The following is a 26,001-nucleotide window of genomic DNA, read 5'->3' as shown; positions in this document are numbered from 1 at the left end:
ACAGTTCCAACATGGGGCACTGTCATGTTTGGTTTCCCCTGCCCCCCTTGATGAAGGAAAGAACAAAGAATGGAGGCCTTTGAACTCGGGTGCTGGAGAAGAAGACTCCTGCATTAAGTCCCTTGGGCTGCAAGGCCATCCAACCGGTCAGTCCTAGAGGAGGTCAACCCTGACTGCTCTTTAGAAGGCCAGATCCTGAAGAGGAAACTCAAAGACTTTGGCCACCTGATGAGAAGGAAGAAGGACTCCCTGGAGAAGAGCCTCATGTTGGGAACGATGGAGGGCAAAAGAAGAAGAAGGAGACGGCAGAGAAGGAGGTGGCTGGATGGAGTCACTTAAATGAGCTTCAATGGACTCCAGGGGATGGTAGAGGACAGGAAGGCCTGGAGGAACGTGGTCCATGGGGTCGCGATGGGTTGGACACAACTTCGCAACTAACAACAAGGAGCTGGATCCCGGTTTTTATTTAACAGCAGATCTCTGAAAATTCAAATGGGACGGATTGCCTAATACTTTAATGCAGCGCCTATTCTTTATTATTTTGGGGGGGGGGGGTTTGTGAACGAATTCCTGCCAAAAAAAGCACATGATAAAATCAGCAGCTTGTCCCTTGCACGGCTGTTTTCCAGCTGCACATTACAAATCGGCAAACGTTGGAAAGAGCCTCCGTCCATGCGTATGGGAAACGCCTAGTTTTTTTTTTTAAAACAGAGCAGTCAAGACATTGTAAAGGAATTTGGAGGACAGAATTTGGGCTTTGTATCTTGTCCCAAACGCTTTGTTTGGGCTAGATCTCGGGGCCTTTGCTGGGCTTAGGCCAAACTAATGCCTGGGAAAGTTTCTGAATCTGCAAAGCCCATATAGGCGTCAATGGACTTTTACTCCCTGGATGAGCTCCGGAGAGGAGACGCAAAAATTAATTTTCAGCTGTCACACAACTGCCTTTTGCTGATTTATTTCCGTGTTTATCCAAGGGAAAAGGTTCCCTTCCGGACAGTATGTCACCTAAGGAATCCCGGGAGGTAAACTAAGCAATTGGCCTCTGGTCCATCTACAGGTAGTCCTCGACTTACGACGGCAGCAGAGCCCAAACTTTCTGTCGCCGAGTGAGATTTTCGTTAAGTAAATTTGGGCCCATTTTTTTACAACCGTTCTGGCCACCGTTGTTAAGCGAATCACTGCCGTTACTCAGTCAGTAACACAATTGTTAAGTGAATCGCCAGCTGGTCAGAAGGTGGCCAAAAGTATTCACGTGACCCAGGGACACTGCGACCGTCATAAATACGAATCAGTTACTGACGTGCCCGTGGGGATGCTTGCAATGGTTGGAAGGGTGAAAAACAGCCCTAGTTCACTTTTTCAGTGTGGTTGTAGCTTTATACGGTTACTAAGTGAAGGGTTGTAAGTTGAGAACTACTTGGATTCAAATGTCAGTCTAAAACTTCACCTAACCACAAATGTTAGTCTGTTGTGCTAAGCTTGTGGTTGATTGGAAAGTTGACCTTTAAACCTGCGGGTCAGCAAAGATGCTAGCTTACCCAGAGTGGCTCAGATAGGTAAAATGCGCCCCCCCCCACAAATCCCAGTCTGTTCCCCATTTCAGAATCAGAATAGAGCTGGAAGGGACCTTGGAGGTCTTCTAGTCCAGCCCCCTGCTCAAAAAGAAGTGCCTATACCATTTCAAACATGTGGTTGACCAGTCTCTTCTTAAAAACCTTCAATGATGGAGCACCCGCGAGCTCTGGTGGCAAGCTGTTCCACTGGTTAATTGCCCTTATGGTTAGGAAGTTTCTCCTTGGTTCTAGATTGCTTCTCTCCTTGGTTAGTTTCCATCCGTTGCTTCTTGTCCTACCCTCAGGCGCTTTGGAGAAAAACAGACTAACAGAGATGGAAAGGGACCTTGGAGGTCTTCTAGTCCAACTCCCTGCAGAAGCAGAGTACCCTATTAGTACCATTTCAGACAAGTGACTGTCCAGTCTCTTCTTAAAAACCTCCAGGGAAGAACCACTCACAACTTCTGGAGGCAAGCTGTTCCACTGATTAATTGCCCCCACTGTTAGGAAGTTTCTCCTTAATTCCAGGTTGCTTCTTTCCTTGATTAGTTTCCATCCGTTTCTTGTCTTGCCTTCTGGTGTTTTGGAAAATAAGTTGACCTCCTCCTCTTTGGGGCAGCCCCTCAAATACCGGAAGACTGCTATCATGTCCCCCCTAATTCTTCCTTTCTCTAGATTGGCCTAACCCAAATTCATACGCTTTAGCCTCCAGGCCCTGAACTAGGGGTGACATGGGAACAATCTTCCAATATCTCAGGGGCTGCCCCAAAGAAGAGGGAGTCAAACTATTCTCCAAAGCACCTGAGGGCAGGACAAGAAGCAATGGGTGGAAACTAATCAAGGAGGGAAGCAACTTAGAACTGAGGAGAAATTTCCTGACAGTGAGAACAATTAATCAGTGGAACAGAAGTTGCCTCCAGAGGTTGTGAATGCCCCAACACTGGAAGTCTTTAAGATGATGTTGGAGAGCCATCTCTCTGAAACGGTATAGGGTTTCCTGCCTAGGCAGGGGGGTTGAACTAGAAGACCTCCAAGGTCCCTTCCAACTCTTGATATTCTATTCCCTTCCCTTCCCTATTCTATTATATTCTATTCCATTCCATTCTATTCCATTCTCTATTCTATTCTATTCTATTCTATTCTCTATTCTATTCCATTCCATTCTCTATTCTATTCTATTCCATTCCACTCTCTATTCTATTCTATTCTATTCTATTCCATACCATTCTATTCCATTCTATTCCATTCTCTATTCAATTCCATTCCATTCTCTATTCTATTCTATTCCATTCTATTCCATTCTCTATTCTATTCCATTCCATTCCATTCTCTATTCTATTCCATTCCATTCCATTCTCTATTCTATTCCATTCCATTCCATTCTCTATTCTATTCTATTCTATTCTATTCCATTCCATTCCATTCTATTCCATTCTCTATTCTATTCCATTCCATTCCATTCTATTCCATTCTCTATTCTATTCCATTCCATTCCATTCTCTATTGTATTCTATTCCATTCCATTCCATTCTATTCCATTCTCTATTCCATTCTATTCCATTCTATTCCATTCCATTCCATTCTCTATTCTATTCTATTCCATTCTATTCCATTTTATTCCATTCTATTCCATTCTATTCCATTCTATTCCATTCTATTCTATTCCATCCCATTCCATTCCATTCCATTCCATTCTGTTTTTCTATATTCAATCCTTTTAGTTGCGCTTCTTTGCACTCCCCCCCCCCCCGTCCCCAAAAGCCTCAACCTCTTTTTCTTTGGACCGACTGTCCTTCCTCCCCAGGTTCAAGGACAGGACCAGCCCCTTCCTGGCTGCCCTCTAGAGGCGATGGAGAGGTTTGCAACCCGGATCGGCTCCAGGTGAAGAAGCAGCAGCCCCGCCAAACGGGGGCCGCGGGGGGAAGGGGGCTGGATAAGACCTCGTCCCCCCCCCACACACAGACCCTCCCCACCCCCCCCACCCCGCCTTCAGGGAGGGCTGGGAGCTGCGCAAGGCGGGCTTGGGCGTCGCTGCAGCGCCTCGCCGGGGCCGGAGTTGGCCGACGCTCCCTGGGCTGCTGACAGCTCGGAGCCGCAGCCTGCCTGCCTGCCTCTCTTTCTCTCTCCCTCTCCCCCTCTTCTCCGCCTTTCTTCCAGGCGGCCAGGCGTGCGCGTTGCGCAGGGCGTCCCCGGACGGGTTGTTGCTTACAGGCTCACTCGCTGCTCTTTTTGGGGCGCGCGCGGCTGGGAGATGCCCCTGCCCGGCTTGTGAGCGGCTTCTCGCTGGGTCTTTTCCCCCCTTTATCCCCCCCTCCCCATCCCTCTCTTCCCTTCTCCCCGACGGCCAAGATGACGGTGGAATTCGAGGAGTGCATTAAGGATTCGCCCCGATTCCGGTAAGAGGGGAGTGTTGGGGGGGGGCGTCCTTTCCATCCATCCATCCATCTCCCCCTCCCCATCCTTTTGCAAATCCGGGCGTTTTTCTCGCCTGCATCCCCGGGGTTGGGGCTGGAGGGGTTATTTTTGGGGAGGGGGGCGTTGGCAAGGTTGCCCGGGGGAGTGGGGAGGGGGAGAGACAGGGAAGGTGGAAAGATCTGCGGGTTACACGCGCAACGCAACCCACACACACAGACACACACTCGCAATCCGCAAGGCGCTCGCCTATTGTTACAGGTTCGGACGATCTGGCTGTGTTAGCAACGCGAGGAGGAGGAGGAGGAGAAATGGGGATGGTGTAAATCTCTCTCTCCCCCTTTGGCGACCCCTAAACCTGCGTGGGTTTGAGGGTGGGGGGGATAGAGAAGGCATCCTTTAGCGTTGCTTCCCGCCTCCCCCCCCCACTTCATCGGGAGGGGAAAGGAAGAGAAGAGAGGCAGAGAGTAGTTAAGACACACAACCTGTGAAGAAGCCTTCCTTCCAATAGGGTTGATTTCCCCTGGGGAAGGACCTTGTGTGTGTGCCTCATGAGATCTAGTCACCTGGCTGGCGCTTTTTATTTGCAGGGGGAGCTGGGGGCTGCTGGCCTGCGAGAGCTTGGTTCCATTGACTTTGCTGGGGGAGAGAGAGAATGGCATGCACACGCCTGTTAGGCTGTAGCTCCACTTGCCAGATGGATGGAGTATGGTGGACCAGGGGCCTGCTCCGTGTCTCTCTCTGCAGCCGACCAGCTCCCTTGTCTGGTGGGGTGAGAACAAATGAGAGGAGCTATGGAGGGGGAAATGGGTGGCGCAGAAGCATCCCTCAAAAGCCAAGTTGGCCCCTGTCCAGTGTGTGGTGTGTCTTTCTGTGTGTGAGAATAACGGGAGGGGGGGGGAGAAGCTTGGGAATCGACACCCCTTAGTTGCAGGTGGGTTTTGATGCTCTGCCCGGAGACCTCCGGTGGTGGTGAGGGTGACTTAGCATTCAGGAAGAAAAGGAAGGAAGGAGGAAAGGAAGGAAGGAAGGAGGGAGGGAGGGATGGAAGGAAGGAAGGAAAGAAGGAAGGAAGGAAAGACAGAGGGAGGGAAAGAAGGAAGGAAGGAAAGATGGAAGGAAGGAAGGTAGGAAAGATGGAGGGAGGGAAGGAAGGAAGCAGGGAGGAAGGGGAGGAAGGAAGGAGGGAAGGAAGGAAGGATGAAGGGAAGGAAGGAGGGAGGAAGGGATGGAAGGAAAGAAGGAAAGACAGAGGGAGGAAAGGAAGGAAGGAAGGAATGAAAGATGGAAGGAAGGAAGGTAGGAAAGATGGAGGGAGGGAAGGAGGAAGCAGGGAGGAAGGGGAGGAAAGATGGGAGGAAGGAAGGAAGGAGGCAGGAAGGGAAGGAGGGAGGGAGGAAAGGAAGGAAAGGAAGGAAAGACAGAGGGAGTAAAGGAAGGAGGGAGGGAAGGAAGGAAGGAGAAAGGGAAGGAAAGGAAGGAAGGAAAGATGGAGGGAGGGAAGGATGGAAGGAAGGAGGGAGGGAGGGAAGGAAGGAGAAAGAAGGAAAGGAAGGAAGGAAGGAAGGAAAGAGGGAGGGAGGGAAGGAAGGAGGGAGGGAGAAAGGGAGGGAAGGAAGGAGGAAAGGAAGGAAGGAACTGCTGCAATCTCCCCCTCCCCACCCTTGGTCACATCAAGGTCGTCTGTGGCCATGCGCTCGCACGGGTGTGCTAGAAGGGTGGAGGCTGGGAGGGGGCTACAGAGAGGGCTGCCTGCCATCGTGATGCACATGGTCTACTCCATGGACAGGCCTGGGATGTGCTGGCTAAAAATATGTCCGAAGGGCAGGGCGGCAGAGGGAAGGGGGAGCCAGCGCTGTTCCCCAAGCTGGAAGGGAGCTCTCTGTGTGTGTGTGTGTGTGTGAGTGTGAAACACTTGCTGACGGACGTGTGAGTGTGCTAATGAGTGTGCGCGGGAGAGGATCTGTACTGTATTGCTATCTATTATTTATTAGGTATTGATTGAAGCATGACGCCTCTTCCCCTTGTCAACCTGAAAGCATTCCCAGAAAGGAATTAGAGGCCTGGAGAAAGAGACAGCGGAGTAAGAGGATAAAAGTGAGGGGTGGGAGTCTGACCCTGAGCCACCCCTTTTTGAGGCCACTGGGTCATACGAGAGCTGCAATTTGCTGTTCCTTTCTCTCCCCCACTTCCTACACCCACAAACCCACATACACACCCACACCTGTTAATTTCCTCCGAGAACCCGAAACGCAGCAGGGAAACAAGTGGCGTGTAGTCTCTGAGCATGGGCCGAGGGCTACCGGAGCTTGGGCTGCTGCTGTCCAGATGGCTCTTAGATGGCAGCGGAAAGCTAGTTTCCTCTTTTCTTTCTTTTGCTGGCCTCTCGGGATGGCAGGGTTTTTATGTTTTTTTGCATCCCTGTTTTGGTGCAAGGTGGTTTTTTTTTTTTTAAAAAAAGGCAATTTATATATATATATTTTCGCTTCGGGGCCCTGCCATCTGGATCGAATTTTCCTTCCCTGCGATCCTCCGGGATTAAGATTAAATATTAAGCACTGGAAGCGGCATTTGCTTATTCGGGGTTTAGGCGCTTGGGCGCTTGCTTTAGTTACCTTGAAAAGGTACCGGATTAAAGGAAGATTTGAACGCTCTAATTCCAGAGCTTTGCTCTCTTCTTCGTTCTGTCCATTGCCTACGTTCTTTCAACAGTGGGAAACAGATATATATATATATTTCCCCCCTCGTACATCCTCCGCGGGCATCACCAGCCCAAACTGATATGAGTTTCTAGAACAGGGATGGGCAACGGCGGCCTCTTGAAGTCCACCGTTGGACTTCAACTCCCAGAATCCCGAGCCAGCCAATCCTGATGAGCCACTCAGGAATTCTGGAAGTTGAAGTCCACATTTTGTAAAGGGTCCGTAGTTGCCCACCCCTGTCCTGGATTTTTGTTGTTAGTCGCGAAGTCGTCTCTGACCCATTGCGACTCCGTGGACAACATCCCTCCAGGCCTTCCTGTCCTCTACCATCCTCCAGAGTCCATTGAAGCTCACGTCAATTGCTTCGGTGACTCCATCCAGCCACCTCCTTCTCTGCCGTCCCCTTTCTCCGATCCATTTAGACTCCGTGGACAATGTCCCTCCAGGCCTTCCTTTCTTCTACCATCCTCCGGAGTCCATTGAAGCTCATGCCGACTGCTTTGGTGACTCCACCCAGCCACCTCATTCTCTGCCGTCCCCTTCTTCTTTTGCCCTCCATCGTTCCCAGCATGAGGCTCTTCTCCAGGGAGTCTTTATTTAAGGACAACTTGTCTCTGACTGTCGCTGTCCATGGTACTTTGGATCCCCAGAATTTGGAGGTGTCCCCTTTCTTTCTCTTCAGGTGTGGCCGGCCTTCCCAGCCACACCTGACCATGGGAGTACACAGAAGGAAGAGGGTGGTTTGATTCTTGTGGGTTTTTATTCTTGTGATCCAATGCCACTTTTTCAATGCCGAATTTATTTTGCGTACTTCCACGTGTCCCGAACTGTTCCACTCGCTGTGGGTGGGCTGGGATACCTGGAGACATATATCCAAACTGCCAGGGTCCTTTCACGAAACGAAATTGTTGAAGATGGCCTTTGCAGTGTGACCTTGTTGTAGGGGTGGATATATGCGTTTCCTCCACAAGACAATTGTGGTTTGTCACCTTTAACTTTAACTTTATTTAAATTTATAAACCGCTCCCTCTCCCTGAAGGGACTCGGTGTCTCTGTGACGGAGGTATATTTGAGTGGCTTGGAGCCTCCTGTTTGGCTCTGTTGGCTTGGAACAGCAAGCCAACATGGTGGGAGGGCTCGCCTAGAAAAACCTGCATTATACTTTTGAGGGATTGGGAGTTTCTGAACGAGACCAGGAAATGGACAGAAGACAAACGTATTTGCTAGACTGCATGGAAACTAACTTGACACAACCGGTGCGGTGTGGTTTTCCTTCCTGGTTATTAGATGTAGTTGTGCATTGTTACCCTGTTTCCCCGAAAATAAGACCTAACCAGAATATAAGCCCTAGCATGATTTTTCAGGATGCTTGTAATATAAGCCCTACCCCAAAAGTAAGCCACAGTTAAGATTTGTCAGCCAGACGGACGCATTTAGTACCATATTACCCTGAAAGTAAGACCTAACTGGAAAATAGGACATAGCATGATATTTTAGGATGCTCATAATATAAGTGCTACCCCCCAAATAAGCCCCAGTTAAGATTGTAGCCAGACGGATGCATTTAGTACCGTATTCCCCTGAAAATAAGACCTAACCAGAATATAAGTCCTAATGTATCTTTTGGAGCAAAAATTAATATAAGACCCGGTCTTATTTTTGGGAAACACAGTACTTCTTCTTTTCCCCTTGATGTTCAGTTCTTTGAATATCGGTTTGAGAAGTGCACTTCACAAGCATCCAAGAACAGGAACAAAATAAGAAATAAAAAATAGGCCTGGATTGGGAAAACTGCATTCCGTCGGGATTACCGAGGCATCTTGGCGCTCTTGATGTAAGTTAGAGATGTCGTTGGCAACCGATGAAATCTAGAGCTTTCAGAGGGAGGGTGGGAATCCTCCCTCGGCTTCTTGGAGGGAGCAGGGCTGGGGGAGTTGATTTGCTAAAGCTTGTGGATTTTGCTTTAAGCCCCCCTCCCCTGCCTTCCCTATGCTTGGGAAAGGAAGTGCCCCGGCTGGGGTTTTTTTGGCAGCTGACCTACTCGGAAACCAGAGATGCTGTTCTACCTTGACCCTTGCACGTTGCTAGCTTGGCTGCGTGGTTTTGCGACGGGAGGCGAAGCGAAGGGGTCCCGAGACGTTCAGAGAAAAGCGTGCCCCCGTATAGAACAAGAAAGGCGAGGGCAAATCAGGGGGTCGGAGCGTATGTAAAATAAGAATGCAAGAACGAGACGGGAGATTGGAGAGATGCCCCTGCGTCAAGTCGCTTTTGCACGCGTGGCTCGTTTGAAGTGTGGAGATCTACGCAAGAGTCGGTGTGAGATGGGGAGGAGGGGGACATTTGGGTGGAGTTTTGACCTTTGCCCCCTTCCCTTTGTGACCTTCGACAATCTAGCCTGCCAGACCACCGGTTGTGTTTCAGTTCTGTTGTGTAGAGGAGAGGGGTGTGGGTGGGCTGGAAATGCATCCTTGGCCTTGGGCCAAATGACCTCACCGATTAGATGGCCTCCCCCTGTGGCCGTCACTCTTTGTGGTGGGACTCGGAGGTGGAGCGTAGGGGGCTTTGGTGTATGTGTGTGTTTTAACGCATTGCCGAGGGGGCTCGCCATCTTTGTGGGATTGTGCTCTTTTGAAAATCCCAGGCTCTCTGGTGTGGGGGCAACTACCTATAGTTTGTGCTGAGCTCTTCACAATCATCTTGTTAATTGGTACCTTGCTCAATAGTAGTAACTGTGAAAGGGATCTTGGAGTCCTAGTGGACAACCGTTTAAATAGGAGCCAGCCGTGGGCAGCAGCTGCCAAAAAAGCCAACCCAGTTCTAGGCTGCATCAACAGAGGGATAGAATCAAGATCACATGAAGGGTTAATACCACTTTATAAGGCCTTGGTAATGCCACACTTGGAATATGGCATTCAGTTTTGGTCGCCACGATATAAAAAAGATGTGGAGACTCTAGAAAGAGTGCAGAGAAGAGCAACAAAGAGGATTAGGGGACTGGAGGCTAAAACATATGAAGAACGGTTGCAGGAACTGGGTTTTGTCTAGCTTAATGAAAAGAAGGACCAGGGGAGACATGATAGCATTGTTCCAATATCTCAGGGGCTGCCCCAAAGAAGAGGGAGTCAAGCTATTCTCCAAAGCACCTGAGGGCAGGACAAGAAGCAATGGGTGGAAACTAATCAAGGAGAGAAGCAACCTAGAACTAAGGAGAAATTTCCCGACAGAACAATGAATCAGTGGAACAGAAGTTGCCTCCAGAAGTTGTGAATGCTCCAACACTGGAAGTCTTTAAGAAGATGTTGGATAGCCATTTGTCTGAAGTGGTGTAGGGTTTCCTGCCTAGGCAGGGGGTTGGACTAGAAGACCTCCAAGGTCCCTTCCGCTACTCTATTCTATTCTATTCTATTATTCATTTCAATATTCTACTCTATCCTACTCTACTCTACTCTACTCTACTCTATTCTACATCTCTGAGTTTAAAACGCATAGCATGGTTGGGGGCTGCTTTAGAAACTGGGTGGGAGATCAACAGGAAAGCTCAGGGCAGTCCGATTGGCACGGAAGTTGAGAAGACATCCTAAAAAAAAAAGGCAGCAGGAAATGGCTTAACACAACACGGTCAAGAAAAATAGAGAGAAAAGAATTACAATTGGGATTTTTGAGAGCCCAAGAGAACATGGTTAAAAGAGGAAGAAGGTGTAAAAGAGTTACATTGGTAGACTAAAGAGAATAGTAGTAAGATTGTTATTGTTATGTAATTATGTAATTATGTTATGTTATGTAATTAATTAAGAAATAAAGAAACGATAGTAATATCGTTAATTGTAGAAAAAAATGGAAAGAAATGCTCTACATGCTTAAATTGAATCAGAGGATGTATGCTGTTTATAGCAAAATATACCAATGGAGAAAATAAGAAATGAAAAATTGGTGGTAACTTTGAAGGGGCAATTGAAGATACTGTTTATGTATTAAGAAAAAAATAACTATAAAGATGAAAAATAACGGAAGAGAATAATTTGGCTGAAAGTGGAAACAAAACTATGATGTAAAAAGGACGATGTAAATAAAAGGATATAAAAGAAATACCCGGACAATTCTTTGTTCCTATAATACAGTAGGTATAATTTGTATTAAAATTTTTAAAAAAATGGATTAAAAAAAAGAGAAAAATCGAGGGTCAGGTGTCCATAAAGTCACCAAGAATTAAACTCGGCTCAAAAGGAGACTTAATATTTATTAGTGTAATGGTTTGCCTGCATGGTCCAAGAATGGAAATCAGTTTTCTTGGTTCAAAATTTGTGGATCTTTCAACCTTCGGATTGCAGCTTTTGGATCAGATCAGGGGAAAATGTGGTTAAGATCGTTGTTTCCAGTGGTGGGTTCCGGATCCCGTCGCAACAGGTACAAGTGGCCGGGCGTCCTAGTCGCTGTGCAGGCATGCACAATTGGCCGGTTGCGTTATAAGCAGCTATGGAACGCGGGCGGGCAGGTGGGCGAAACAAGTCACCGTACCGGTAAGGTAGCTTCTGCTCCCGGCTACTACCTGAATGGCCGTACCAGGCCGTACCGGCTGAAACCCACCACTGGTTGTTTCTTAAACTTATCCAACGATGGGAGAGTGGATAGTTATCTTTTTTCCCCTCTTTTTAAAAAATGTGGAATACTTGTGGTTGATTCTTTTTTAAAAAAAAAAAACAACCACCACTGGGGGAGTCACCGGAAAACTGAAAGAAAACATGTTTTAGTGATACTCTGCTTTTTCCAAGTTTCAACGCACCGATGATACATTTCAATAGAATGAATGAGTGTGTGTGAGTGAGATGGGTCATTTCTTGCCGGGTTTGTGAGTTGTCCAAGGGATAATGGGGTTGTTACAGTTTATGGATCATTTGGTCTGTTGGAAAGTTGTTTTAAATGTATTGTGCTTGAAAAAGCTTTCCAAACTTAGACATTGGCTGTTTTGTTAGCGGTCCTATGGAAACACAGCTTGGGAAGGGAGTGTATCCATTTTGAAGTAGAAATCTCCCTCTCTATAAAAGCGAAATACCACTCGCACGTCATCACGAAATCTCCAGAACCGTAAAACCTACAAACTTGAAATTTGGCACGTAGGTTCTTCTTGGCTTCTAGGTGCTCGCTAAGGAAGGATTTTTTTTTAAATGACCATCAGATCATTAGTATTCCTTCTATTATTATTAACACACTCTGATGCTAAGGAGTTAGATGTTCTACTCCCCCTCCCCACTTGAAAATAACTCTGTTCCAACTGCCACTTGGGCATGGGCGTAGCCAGGACGTGACTCATCTGGCCTTTGGGCTTGGAGTTTAGACATTCTACTCCCCCTCCCCACCTGAAAAACACTCTGATGCTAAGGAGTTAAACTGAGGGAGAGAAGGGGATAGGAGAGGATCAATGGGGCAAGTCTGAGGGAGAGAAGGGGAGAGGAGAGGCCGATGTAACTACTCATTAATTTTCAAGCAATAAGTGTCAATTTATCAAGCCCGATCTCATAGTTTCGTAGAGGAGCACGGGTATCCAGCTAGTAATGTAATATACAGTAGGAAGTCCTTGACTTATGACCACAATTGAGGCCCAAAATATCTGTTGCTTAAGCGAGAGGCGTATATCAAGTGAATTTTGTCCCATTTCACGACCTTTCTTGCCACATTTGTTAAGTGAATCACCACCGTTCTTAAGTTAGCTACGCGGTCGTTAAGCTAATCGGGCTTCCCTGTGGACTTTGGCTGTCCGTAGGTCACCAAAGGTGATCACATGACCCTGGGACGCTGCAGCCGTCATAAGTACGAGTCAGTTGCCAAGCATCTGAATTCGGATCAGCTGACCATGGAGAGGTTGCCATGGAGAGAAGAAAAAAGAAAAAAAAACGCCCTTCCTTTTTTTTCCAGGGCCCTTGTAACTTTGAACGATCGCTAAGCAGGACGGATGTAAGTCGAGGACTAGCTGTCATGATTTGCTTCCTGGGTCTGAGAAAAGGTTTTGGAGCAGAGGCTCAATTTAAGCATTCGTGGAGGGTGAAACTGCCAGCAGCTTGCAAAATAGCCTCCTTTTGGAATTTTTTTTTTTAAAAAACAGGCTTTTTTTTTTTTTTTTGCATAATTTCTGGTTTCTCTCTATATTATTTGCAATTCTTTGGGCCGATCTCTTACTTTGGAAAAAGCCGTATCCGCAATAGTTGGATTTTATTCGGAAATGTGTTTGCAGAATTCCCAGAACGGGCTCGACGGGAGCCCCAATGAAAATGCTTTCGCTTTTCCCGGGTGCCGGACTGACGCTTCGCTTCCTTAAAGCATCGTTTTGAAAATGGGCTTCCGGCAGGGCTTTTTTTTTTAATTTAACTTTTTTGGTAGAGCGGGAAGCGGATTTTTTGGGACCCTTTCTTGTCCTCTCTCTTGGTCCAGCAGTTTTGGCAGCAATGCTACTCCTCCTCCTTCACCGGGTTCCTCCCTGTTGAATCTGGTCCTGGTTTCCTCTGATCTTTTCCTTGGGTTGGAAATGGATGGGCAGATCTGAGGCCAACAGACTTGATTGGAGCTCAGAAATGGAATGGTTTGCTCTGGGGATGGCTTGCCTGCTGGAGGAAAGGAGAGGTGCCTTCCTTCTTTTTTTTCTTCCTTCCTCCCTCCCTCCCTCCCACCCTATCTATCCATACATACATCCTCTCCTTCCTTCCTTCCTTCCTTCCCCCTTCCTCTTCTATGACCTACCTTCCTTCCTTCCTTCTCTTCCTTCTCTTCCATGACCTTCCTTCTTCTCTCCTTCCTCCCTCCCTCCCACTCTTATCTATTCATACATACATCCTCTCCTTCCTTCCTTCCCTCTCCCTCTTCCATGTCCTTCCTTCCTTCCCTCTCCCTTTTCTATGACCTTCCTTCTCTCATTTTCCTTCCTTTCTTCCTCCCTTCCACCCTGTCTATCCATACATACATCTTCTTCCTTTCTCCTCCCTTCCTTCCCTTCTCTCTTCATCTCCTCCCTTCCTCCCTCCCTACTTCCCTATCTATCCATACATGCATCCTCTCCTTCCTTCCTTCCCTCTCCCTCTTCCATGACCTTCCTTCTCTCCTTCTTTCCTTCCTTCCCTTCCCTCTCCATCTCCTTCCTTCCTCCCTCCCTCCCTCCCTCCATATCTATCCATACAAACACCCTCTCCTTCCTTCCTTCCCTTCTCTCTCCATCTCCTTCCTCCCTCCCTCCCATCCTGTCTATCCATACATACATCCTCTCCTTCCTTTCTTCCTTTCCCCCTCCCTCTTCTATGACCTTCCTTCCTTCTTTCCCTTCTCTCTCCATCTCCTCCCTCCCTCCCACCCTGTCTATCCATACATACATCCTCTCCTTCCTTCCTTCTTTCCCCCTCCTACTTCCATGACCTTCCTTCCTTCCTTCTTTCCCTTCTCTCTCCATCTCCTCCTTCCCTCCCCCTCTCACCCTGTCTATCCATATATACATCCTCTCCTTCCTTCCTTCCTTTCCCCTTCCTCTTCCATGACCTACCTACCTTCCTCCCTCCCTCCCTCCCTCCCTCCCTCCCTCACCGGCTGCGATTTGTGGGAGGCAGAGCTCTGTAAAATACCCAGCTGGGGAAGGCCAGTGGGTCAATATGAAGATAAACAAATCAGTCCTATAATGGCATATTTGCAAATCAGGGCTTCCCCCCAGCATCCAGGTTTCATTTCCCTCTCCTAATCCTCTTCCTTTTATAAATTGCTTTTCAAAATGTGTATTAAAATGTGAACAACAACAATGGATTGGGTTAGCAAAGGGAAGGGAGGCCCAGATCCTATAAGGACTGAAGTCACGCTGTTGGTAAAAGAGGGACATGGTAGTTCAGGTGCTAAGGCGCTGAGCTTGTCGATCAGAAAGGTCGGCGGTTCGGCGGTTCGAATCCCCAGCGCCGCATAACGGAGGGTGCTCTCATTACTTGCCCCAGCTTCTGCCAACCTAGCAGTTCGAAAGCAATGTAAGTAGAAAAGAATAGGGGCCCCCTTTGGTGGGAAGGGAACAGCGTTCCGTGCGCCTTTGGGAGTTGAGTCATGCCGGCCATATGACCGCGGAGACGTCTTCGGACAGCGCTGGCTCTTTGGCTTTGAAACGGAGATGAGCACCACCACCCCACAAAGCCGGGGAGGGGAACTTTTACCTTTGTTGATAAAAACATTGGTTGCACAGCTACCTTGGGGGTAGATCTTGGTAAGAACAGATAAAAACAGAAGAAGAAGAGTGAACGAGTCCTTAAGGGCGATGGGCATTGTAGTCCTGTCGATCTGGGAGAACCAGGCTAGGAAAAGCTGATCCTTTTTTTGGAGGGGGGAGGTGTATAAAAGTGAATTTAATTCCGTGTAATTAGAAAAAAAAAAAAAGAAAGAAAAAGCCAGAGAAGAATTGGCGTAAACCTGCCTTCATCCTACCCAGCTTCTCCGCCTGGTTGGTGCAATGTGGGCTTTGTAGAGGCAAGTCGGATTTCAGGAAAACAAACCTAATTACCTGGAAAGACCTGTTTGGAGTGCATTTTTTCCCCTTCGGTTCTGCTGGGCGCCCTCACCCAATCGGCACTCGCTCCTGGTGTCGCCTGTCAGAGGAGTCACCGCCCTGACGTCACCCGCCATGGAGAGGCTCGGCTGAGTCACCGCCACCTGTGATTGGGGATGCCTGCTCAGCTCTACCTTAAGAGGACGCGGGAAGCTGGATTTGTCCTTCGGGTTCCCCATCCCGCCAAGCCACCACTCGCTTCAATACAATACAATACAATAGCAGAGTCGGAAGGGACCTTGGAGGTCTTCTAGTCCAACCCCCTGCTCAGGCAGGAGACCCTATACCATTTCAGACAGATGGCTATTCAACCTCTTCTTAAAGACTTCCAGTGTTGGGGCATTCACAACTTCTGGAGGCAACTTCTGTTCCACTGATTAATTGTTCTCACGGTCAGGAAATTCCTCCTCAGTTCTACGTTGCTTCTCTCCTTGATTAGTTTCCACCCATTGCTTCTTGTTCTGTCCTCAGGTGCCTTGGAGAATAGCTTGACTCCCTCTTCTTTGGGGCAACCCCTGAGATATTGGAAGACTGCTATCATGTCTCTCTTAGTCCTTCTTTTCATTCAACTAGACAAAATCCAATTTCTGCAACTGTTCTTCATATGTTTTAGTCTCCAGTCCCCTAATCCTCTTTGTTGCTCTTCTCTGCACTCTTTCTAGAGTCTCCACATCTTATCTACATCGTGGTGACCAAAACTGAATGCAGTATTCAGAGCAGAGCAGAGATACAATAGAGCAGAATAGAATAGAGCAAAGCAGAGCAGAATAGAATATTCTTTATTGGCCAAGTGTGCTTGGACACACAAGGAATTTGTCTCCGGTGCGTGCCAAGACAATGTGGAGGCCAGTTTGGTCTAGTGGTTAGGACACCAGGCTAGAAAGCAAGAGTCTCTGAGTTCAATCCCTTCTTAGCCATGAAAGCCAGCTGGGTGACTTTCAGCCAGTCACTTTCTCTCAGCCCAACCCTACCTCACAGGGATGTTGTTAAGGGGGGAAATAGGAGGAGGAAGGCGCATTGGAATATACATTCCACCACCTTTGAGTTATTTGTACAAACAATAAAGGTGGGATACAAATGAAATAAATAATTTAAAAAAAAGGATTCCCATTCCATGGACTTAAAGCATTCTAGAAAGAATGCAGAATGCTGAAATTTAGCTCTTACGGGGTCCTGGGGAGATGTGTCGGGGGGGGGGGAATTCTGGGAGTTGAAGTCTCACAGGTTTTAAAATTGTTAAAAGTTGGATATCCCTGATCTAAAGCCGCTAACTGCAACCTTGGGAATAGATCAGTGGTCACCAACTGGTGGTCCACGAGGAAGTTTTGGTGGTCCGCAGAAAAACTATTTGCATTTTTTATATTGCACTCAATCAGGGGTCCTCAAATTACGGCCCCTAGGATGGATACGTGCAATGAAGGCTTGTGTTGCTGCAGAGAGTCTCCCCTTTTGGGGTCTTTTTGTGCGGGTTGGAGGGGGGCAGAAATTCCGACTTGGGGTCTGCTTCAGCCTCCTGGTGGGGGGCTTTGGGCGAAGGCTGGAGGGAAGAGCCGCTGGTGGAGAAGAGCCGGAGGGCCTCGTTCCAGTGGGACTGCATCACGGCCTGGAACTGGCTGAGCATCTCAGCCCGCTGAGCCTCCAGGCGCTGGTCCCTGGCCTTGCACTCCCGCAGATCCTCTGCTTGGAAAGCTTATGCTCCTAGTCCTCAGTGAGGTGCTTCTGCTGAACCTCCTTCTCGGTCAGATCCAATTTGAACCGAGCTGTTTTGCCAACTCTTTCTCCTGGTGGGCTGCTTAGCTCCAGCAACTGCTTCCTGTTGGGGCCCTAAGGAGCCCGGTCAGTTTGCCTGTCTTCCTACTTAAATCGGTTCTTAATTCTGAGTCATGAGGACTGGATCCTTCGCTTCGATTTTAGAGGTGTTTGTAGGCAAAAAAGTTTCCGTCCTTTGTCCGCATTGCATCACTTTTTTTGGGGGGGGGGGAAGTTAGTCTCTCCACCACGCTGCAAAAGTTTTTTTTTCTGGAATTGAGCCAGGCTCAAAACTTTAAGCCCTTTCTGTCAAAACTGATTGGATGGATTTAATTCTTGGGAAAATAAGCACAAAAGGTGTCTATTTTCTCTCTCTCCCTCCCACTTCTCCTCTCTCTCTCCCTCTCCCTCCCTCTCTCTCTGTCTCTGTCTCTCTGTCTCTGTCTCTCTCTCTCTGTTTCTCTGTCTGTCTCTGTCTCTGTATTTGTTCCCCTGTTTTGGATCCCATTTTCAAGCTGGTCTGTTGAAAGAAAAGAAGTCAGCGCCAAAGGAAGGAAGATGAGTTAACAGAGGTTGACACTGTGTTGTCTGAATCCAGAGGTGGCAGCCCCAGGAGGAAACGATGGCTCACCTGTTAAATAAGCACCTGGTTAGCTTTAGCCTAAACAGATTTGTGCAGTCTTGGCCGGTGAGATAACGTGCCTTCACCAAAGGTTTATGTAAGGAAGGATGCAGGTCTGGTGCTACTGAATAATCAAAAGGCAAGAATGAGGAACTTCGAGGGAAGGAGAGAAAGAAGTATTCTCGGTACTTTGTGCATTGATGTAATTGTTATAATGCAACAGAGGAGAGGAGAGAATAGAGAGAGGAGAGAAAATAATAGGAAAAGGAGAGGAAGTAATAGAAAGAAGGGAGAAGAGGGAAAAGGGAGGGAGAAAGGAAGAAAAGGAAAGGAGGAAGGAAGGAAGATGTTCTGTCCTAGGCTTCCCCAGCAGCACGACGGCAAATCCTCCTCCCGACAAACCCCTTTTATTTAATTGACAGTGAATTCCTCTCCAGCAAAGTCTTTCCTCTCCCACAATCTTTCAAGATAGTTCACAATTACCGACTTTGATCAGGCTTTGGGGCCAGGTGGTCCTTGGGGTCTCTAACCTTGGCAACTTTAAGACTCATGAACTTCAACTCCCAGAGTTCCTCAGCCAGCAAAGCTGGGGGATGATATAATGAGAAGGCTTTAGGCAATTCCTATTATGGCTCTGCCTGAAGTAGGTAGATCTTTGTTATGTAGAGTAGACTGGCTCAGGCCTTAATGGCCCATTGACAAAGGTGTGTGTGTGTGGGGGGGGGGTGGAGGAAGCTGCCGGGAGCTGCTTTGTCTTTAAAACATGTTTCGACCTGGCTGAGGGACTCTGGGAGTTGAAGTCCACAAGTCTTAAAGTTGTCAAGGATGGAGACCCCTGCTCTCGCCAGAAGAGACACAGCATCGGCTTTGTTCTCCCTGGGAATCTCCGGGGCCGGCAGGAAGTGGGGGGTGGGCTCTCTCCTCCACCATGGCCGTATCCTGAGGGCGCATGAAATGCCTTTTTGTAAGAGACTGACCAGAAAGGAGAGGCTGACTCCTAATCCCTTCCTCTTCCTCCTGCATACTGAAGGCTGAGCTACTAAAGCTACCTCGGTAGCTGGTGGGACGTACACGTAGCCCTCGAATTTATGACTGCCATTGAGCGTCACATTTCTGTCGCTAAGCGAGACAGCTCGGTGAGTTTTGCCCCATTTTACAAGCTCCCTCGCCGCGGTTGTTCAGGGAATCACAGCCGTTGTTAAGTTAGTTCAGGCGGATGTTAAGTGACTCGGGAGACTTCCCTGTTGACTTTGCTTGCCACGCGCCCTAGGGACGCCGCGGAGATGCCGCATCGGTCGTAAATGTGAAAAACAATCGTTAAGTCATTTTTTTTTCAGTGTTGCAAGTTCGGACCGTCGCTAAACGAATTGTTGCAAGGAGATGATCACGGCCCTGTAGAGTCGGGGGGGGGCAGTTTTTGGAGCTAAGCAGCCACCAGTCCTGGGGTCTGGGGAAGGCTCGGACGAGGGCTCTGTGTCGGAGGCAGAGAGGGGGCCACGGATGTCTGACAGTTATCAGCTGCCTTTGGAGTCGGAGATCAGTGGGGCAGAAGAACAGCTGGAGCCTGTTCCCAGTGTGAGTGGCCAGACAAAGGGAACAGCTAAAGGACAGGGGTCAACTTGGGAGTAAGGCCACAGGTGGACGATGAATGGCCCCTCCCGGAGGAAATAAAAGAGGAGAGAAAGGGGAGTGGAGTTTGCAGGAGACCATTAGTTCGCTTCATTGGTTCGTGACTCTCCGAGGGCCAAGTTCTGCAGATCTCGGCCTGGCAGCTCTCCAAGCGAGATAAGGTCCGTGACCGTAAATCCTCCCTTGAAAGACTTTGCTGGAGGTGAATGAGCAGAATTTGCAGCAAATTAATAAAAAGGGTTTTTTGTCGGGAACCGGGAGTTTGCTTCCTGCTCTCGGGAAGCCTCCGTCGGGACACAGCCCTGGCATCACAGAGAGGACTGGCAGCAAGTGGCAGTGCTGGGGTGGGGTAGGGCGAGGTGGGGGACAAACACATTTAGCCGAAAGCAGACTGAACCAGACAGAGGGGCCAGTGAGGAGAGGAAAGTCGGGGTTGTGCTTTGTTGTGTTGACCCGCTCCGGTTGTCCTCTGCATACCACAACTGTCCTCAAAGGCTCCCCTTGTTTGCAACGACCCCCCGAGAAGCCCTGGGGGCAGGGGGGCGTTAATGTCCCTTGGCAGAGGCTCCCCCATTCACTCCTCTCTTGCCACTCACCCTGGCCAATCCCCGTTTTAATTTCTTTGGCTTTGCGTCCTCCCTCTCTCTCACCACCCGTCGCAAATTTCTTCTTCTTCTTCTTCTTCTTCTTCTTCTTCTTCTTCTTCTTCTTCTTCTTCTTCTTCTTCTTCTTCTTCTTCTTCTTCTTCTTCTTCTTCTTATTATTATTATTATTATTATTATTATTATTATTATTATTTTGGGGGCTTGCTGATCATCTCCCCTGGGATTTGGATCATCTGGTCGGGTTGGGAGGGGGGGGCGAAGTTGTGCAGTTGCCGAGTCTCCGGGGATTAAACTATAATTTCCAAAGCGCCTTGCTGAAAAAGAATAACCTCCTCTGGCTTTAAAAAAACAAAACAAAACAGTAGCCTGCTTGGGGATACGGCTTATCAAGCAATGCCTTATTCCTTTGGCTAGACTAGAGGGTATGTTTTTGGAATGTTGCCTATTCAAGTTCCTAGTCCCTAGGTTTTGTGTTATTTGAAACCTAATCCTATTTAAGAAAGGGACACGGTGACTTGGTGGCTAAGACACCGACCTTGTCGATCGGAAAGGTCGGGAGTTCGGCGGTTCGAATCCCTAGCGCTGCGTAACGGAGTGAGCTCCCGTGACTTGTCCCAGCTTCTGCCAACCTAGCAGTTCGAAAGCACGTAAAAAAATGCAAGTAGAAAAATAGGGACCCCCTTTGGTGGGAAGGGAACAGCGGTCCGTGCGCCTTCGGGAGTTGAGTCATGCTGGCCACATGACCACGGAGACGTCTTCGGACAGCTCTGGCTCTTTGGCTTTGAAACGGAGATGAGCACCGCCCCCTAGAGTCGGGAACGACTAGCACATATGTGCAAGGAGGACCTTTATTTTTACCTATCTATTTAAGAAGTTTTTTTTTTTTGTGGTCCTTCTGCAATTATGTTGGCTTTGTCTGGTGGTTTTACTTGATGACTCATCGCAGTTTCTGTTGGGTTTTTAAAAAAACAAGAGACCACCAACAAGATATTGAGACTCTAGAAAGAGTGCAGAGAAGAGCAAGAAAGATGATTAGGGGACTGGAGGCTAAAACATATGAAGAACGGTTGCAGGAACTGGGTATGTCTAGTTTTAATAGAAAGAAGGACTAGGGGAGACATGATAGCATTGTTCCAATATCTCAGGGGTTGCCCCAAAGAAGAGGGAGTCAAGCTATTCTCCAAAGCACCTGAAGGCAGGACAAGAAGCAACGGGTGGAAACTAATCAAGGAGAGAAGCGACTTAGAACTAAGGATTAATTTCCTGATAGTTAGAGCAATTAACCAGAGGAACAACTTGCCTCCAGAAGTTGTGAATGCTCCAACACTGGAAGTTTTTAAGAAGATGTTGGATAACCATTTGTCTGAAGTGTAGGTTTTCCTGCCTGAGCAGAGGGTTGGACTAGAAGACCTCCAAGGTCCCTTCCAACTCTGTTATTCTATTCTAACTACTCATCCGAAGGTGGAGGTAGCCAGTTGGGTTGAAGGCACCTTGCTGCCAAGGGCCTAAGATCTTCCTCTCGCAGAAGGACCGTTTCTGACATTAAGAGAAACATGATGAGATTGAAAGGGGGGGAAAAACGAGGGACCCATTACAGAACTGGGCTGCCACCCTGGGAGTTATAAATATACAGGTTGCTTCCGTGAAAAAATAAAATAAAATAAAATAAAATAAAAATATGTGGGTGAGAAATCCTCCAGTTAAGATAATTGGTGATTTCTATTCCGGGATCATCTAATGATGAATGTCGGAATAATAAGTGCTATTGCAGTGTTTTTTAGCCACGCGTTGGCATCTGAACGAGCCTTTGCGAAAAAATATATATACCAAAAATTCCTGAAAACCTATAATTTGGAGCCTGAGGCCTCCGCGGGGGTGGGGGGTGGGGTACTGGGCTGGGGGGGGAGTGTTTGGCGGGAGGGAGGGACAGCTCAGCGTCTGTAATCCGGTTGTAACTAAGGCCAACCAACTTTCACCTATGCGTTTTCCTGATCATTGTGAATTTGGAGATTTGCTTTTGAGTTTTAGCCTTGGGCGATGGCCAAGCACCAGGAATTGTTCAATCAACCGTCCAGGGCTACGGTTGAATCCTTGAGCCATTAGCTTCATGTCTCTGATTAGTTGCAACCTGTTGTACGAGGAGTCCTCAACTTACAGCAGTCACTGCATTCAGTTTTGGTCGCCACAATTTGAAAAAAAGATGTGGAGACTCTGGAAAGAGTGCAGAGAAGAGCAACAAGGATGATTAGGGGACCGGAGGCTAAAACATACGGAGAACGGTTGCAGGAACTGGGTTTTGCCTAGTTGAATGAAAAGAAGGACTAGAGGCCATAAAACGGGTCAGAAATCATTTAATAAACGTCTCACTTTGACAGCAGACATTTTGGGCTCAATGGTGGTCGTACGTTGAGGACTACCTGCTTAATGGTTTCCCTCTTCCGGTGACTTCTTTTGCAGGGATTGTTTGCAAAGAGGACGAGCTTTGAAAACCTTATTATCACTTCCTACAGCTGTTGCTTGGGTAGGTGAGATAAAATCCCTAGAAAAGATTTCCTCAGGATTTATTCCCGGTTCTTGGGTTGAATCAAACCCAAAGGCAGCCTCCGGTCATAACAGGTTGCTTTCGATGTGCCAGTACCTATTCTGCACCGAAAAAGATCCTCCGTGGCTGGAGACGAGGGAAAGAAAACAGCTTCAGCTTGAGTCCTTCCTATGAGCCGAGATAAAAGCCCAGGCGCGCCATTTTGCTTTCTTTCAGTGTGAAGTTCCTGCTGTTTGGCCTGGACGGTCCAACACCCATTTTTCTCAGCCTTGGCCAATCTTGGCATGGCTTGAAAGGTTTGAGTCTTCTCAAGGCTGGTTTTGAAGTTTGCCTCCAGGCTCGAGGCTTTGTATCTGAAGCCATGAAACGGGCATAATGACGGCTTTGAATGGTGAAGAGAACGGCCAAGGGTGCGGGTGGATTCCCCCCCCACCTTCCATCCATCCTTTGGTTATTAGAAGTTTTAAAATTAAAAAAAAACCAGCAGTGGGAAGATGTGGCTTCAAAATGATTGTATTGATGTGCATGGGCAAAGAAAGAGGGATGGTTTTCCTGTTCCATCACCTGTCTTCGAGTGAAAGAGGGAGAGGGAGAGAGAAAGAGAGAGAGAAAGATTGAGAAAGAGAGATTGAGAGACAGAGACAGAAGGAGAGAGAGACTGAGGAAGAGAGAGAGAGGTTGAGAAAGAGAGATTGAGGGAGAAGGAGAGAGAGACTGAGAAAGAGAGAGAGAAAGAGAGGGACAGAGAAAGAAAGAGACAGAGAGGAGAGAGAGACTGAAAAAGAGAGATTGAAAAAGAGAGATTGAGAGAGAAAGACAGAAGGAGAGAGAAACTGAGAAAGAGATTGAGAGAGAGAGAAAGAGAGAAGGCGAGAGAGAGACCGAGAAAGAGAGAGAGATTGAGAGAGACAGAGAGACAGAAAAAGAGATAGACAAAGAGACACAGAGAGAGACTGAGAAGGAGAGATTGAGAAAGAAAGAGACAGAAGGAGGGGGGCGAGAAAAGGAAAGAGAGAGAGAAAGATTGAGAAAGAAAGAGACAGAGAGAGAGACTGAGAACGAGAGAGAGAGAGATTGAGAAAGAAAGAAAGAAAGAGCGTGGGGGGCAAGAGAAGAGAGAGAGAAAGAGAGAGAGAAAGAGTGAGAAATAAAGAGAGAGAGACTGGGGGGCGAGAGAAGGAAAGAGAGAGAAAGAGAGAGAGAAAGATTGAGAAAGAAAGAGACAGAGAGAGAGAGACTGAGAACGAGAGAGAGAGAGATTGAGAAAGAAAGAAAGAAAGAGCGTGGGGGGCAAGAGAAGAGAGAGAAAGAGAGAGAGAAAGAGTGAGAAATAAAGAGAGAGAGACTGGGGGGCGAGAGAAGGAAAGAGAGAGAAAGAGAGAGAGAAAGATTGAGAAAGAAAGAGACAGAGAGAGAGAGACTGAGAACGAGAGAGAGAGAGATTGAGAAAGAAAGAAAGAAAGAGCGTGGGGGGCAAGAGAAGAGAGAGAGAAAGAGAGAGAGAAAGAGTGAGAAATAAAGAGAGAGAGACTGGGGGGCGAGAGAAGGAAAGAGAGAGAAAGAGAGAGAGAAAGATTGAGAAAGAAAGAGACAGAGAGAGAGAGACTGAGAAAGAGAGAGATTGAGAAAGAAAGAAAGAAAGAAAGAAAGAAAGAAAGAAAGAAAGAAAGAAAGAAAGAAAGAGCATGGGGGGCGAGAGAAGAGAGAGAGAAAGAGAGAGAGAAAGATTGAGAAAGAAAGAGACAGAGAGAGAGAGACTGAGAAAGAGAGAGAGATTGAGAAAGAAAGAAAGAAAGAAAGAAAGAAAGAAAGAAAGAAAGAAAGAAAGAAAGAAAGAGCATGGGGGGCGAGAGAAGAGAGAGAGAAAGAGAGAGAGAAAGAGTGAGAAAGAAAGAGACATGGGGGGGAGGGAGAGTAAAAGAGAGAGGGGGGGGGCTGAGTGGCTTGACCCACATACAGACTGGGCCAGCCCCCTGGCCTTTCTTTGCCCTTCTCTTCCACCCGCAAGGAAATCCCACCCCTTCTCCTCTTTTCAATGACCTGTCCTTGAATTTCCCAGGGAATAAATCCGATGTAATTACAGGAGATGGAAAAGGGGAGGTGCAGGTAGGGAACGGTCTCCCCGCCAATCTGTCAGGCGGAGGGGTGGGGTGGGGTGGGGGTGATGGTGGCTGCCCATCCTCTTGGGAACCAGCCTTGTTTTTCCAAACAGCTTTCGCTCTCTGGAATCCAGGAATGACGGAATGGCCTCTGGGAAAGGTTTTCTCCTTTGCAGGAATTCCCACAGCAGCTCCTCTTGTTTTGAAGCCGAGAACCTGCAAGGCCAGAGTTCCTCAAAAGAGACACAACCCACGACAAAGCACTGACACGCGCAAGACTTGGTTAGAGCACCAGCCAGCCAGCCTGCCTGCCCCTTTGTAGAGACCCCATTCCGTGCTCCCTCACACCCCCCCCCCCATGGGCTTTCCACCCACTCCCATCTTAATTGCTCAGCATTTTGGTCGCATTGTTGGGAATGGGAACAAATGACCTAGGTTTTAGATTGCAGTAGCCGGCACTAAGCAGCCCAGCATTGAGAGAGGAGTGGGGGGAGAGAGAGAGAGGGAGAGAGGAAGAGAGAGAGATGACAGACAGGCAGGCAGGCAGGCAGGCAGGCAGATAAATGATAGAGGGGGGGAGTGAGAGAGAGATAAGATAGATAGGTAGATAGATGAGAGAGGGAGGGAGAGATATGGAGTGAGAGGGATATGATAGATAGATAGATAGATAGATGGATGGATGGATGGATGGATGGATGGATGGATGGATGGATGGATGGATGGATGGATGGATGGATAGATAGATAGATAGACAGACAGACAGACAGACAGACAGACGTAGGTAGGTAGGCAAGTAGATAGATGATAGAGAGAAGGGGGAGAGATAGATAGATGGCTAGATAGATAGATACGTAGGTAGGCAGGCAGGTAAACAGGCAGACAGACAGATAGATAGATAATACGTAGGCAGGTAGACAGATGATAGAGAGAGGGAGATAGATAGATAGATGAATAGATTGTTAGATAGATACGTAGGTAGGCAGGTAGGCAGGCAGGCAGGCAGACAAACAGATAGAGGAGAGACGGAGGGAGGGAGAGGGAGAGACACAGAGAGAGGGAGGGAAGAAGAAATATGATGTAGACAGACAGACAGACAGACAGAAGTAGGTAGGCAAGTAGATAGATGATAGAGGGGGGAGAGATAGATAGATGGCTAGATAATTAGATATGTAGGTAGGCAGGCAGGCAGACAGACAGATAGATAGATAATACGTAGGCAGGTAGGCAGGTAGACAGATGATAGAGAGAGGGAGAGAGATAGATAGATGAATAGATCGTTAGATAGATATGTAGGTAGGCAGGTAGGCAGACAGACAGACAGATAGATAGAGGAGAGAGGGAGGGAGGGAGGGAGAGGGAGAGACACAGAGAGAGGGAGGGAAGAAATATGATGTAGATAGATAGATAGATAGGTAGATAGATAGATAGATGATAGATAGATAGATATGGATGGATGGATGGATGATAGAAAGAGAGAGGGAGGGAGGGAGATGATAGCTGATAGATGGATGAGAGAGACAGATGAGAGAGAGAG

General features: G+C 47.9%; 1 protein-coding gene across 5 annotated transcripts in view; it reads left to right on the top strand.

Moving 5' to 3' along the window:
* Positions 1-3,708: 3,708 nt before the first annotated feature.
* The window catches only part of ACAP3 (ArfGAP with coiled-coil, ankyrin repeat and PH domains 3), a 116,078-nt gene continuing 93,785 nt past the window's right edge, over positions 3,709-26,001 (top strand). For all 5 annotated transcript variants that reach the window (XR_014175530.1, XM_081954925.1, XM_081954926.1 and 2 more), the window contains exon 1: positions 3,709-3,949. Coding sequence is in view for 4 of the 5 variants with exons in the window: in XM_081954925.1 (XP_081811051.1) it covers positions 3,903-3,949 (47 nt within the window). In the remaining variant the exon portion in view is untranslated. The remainder of the gene's footprint in view (positions 3,950-26,001) is intronic.

This window comes from Natrix helvetica, assembly GCF_964273705.1.
Source record: "Natrix helvetica genome assembly, chromosome: 5".
Classification (NCBI taxonomy): domain Eukaryota; kingdom Metazoa; phylum Chordata; class Lepidosauria; order Squamata; family Natricidae; genus Natrix; species Natrix helvetica.
This window is presented reverse-complemented; position numbering and strand designations above follow the sequence as displayed.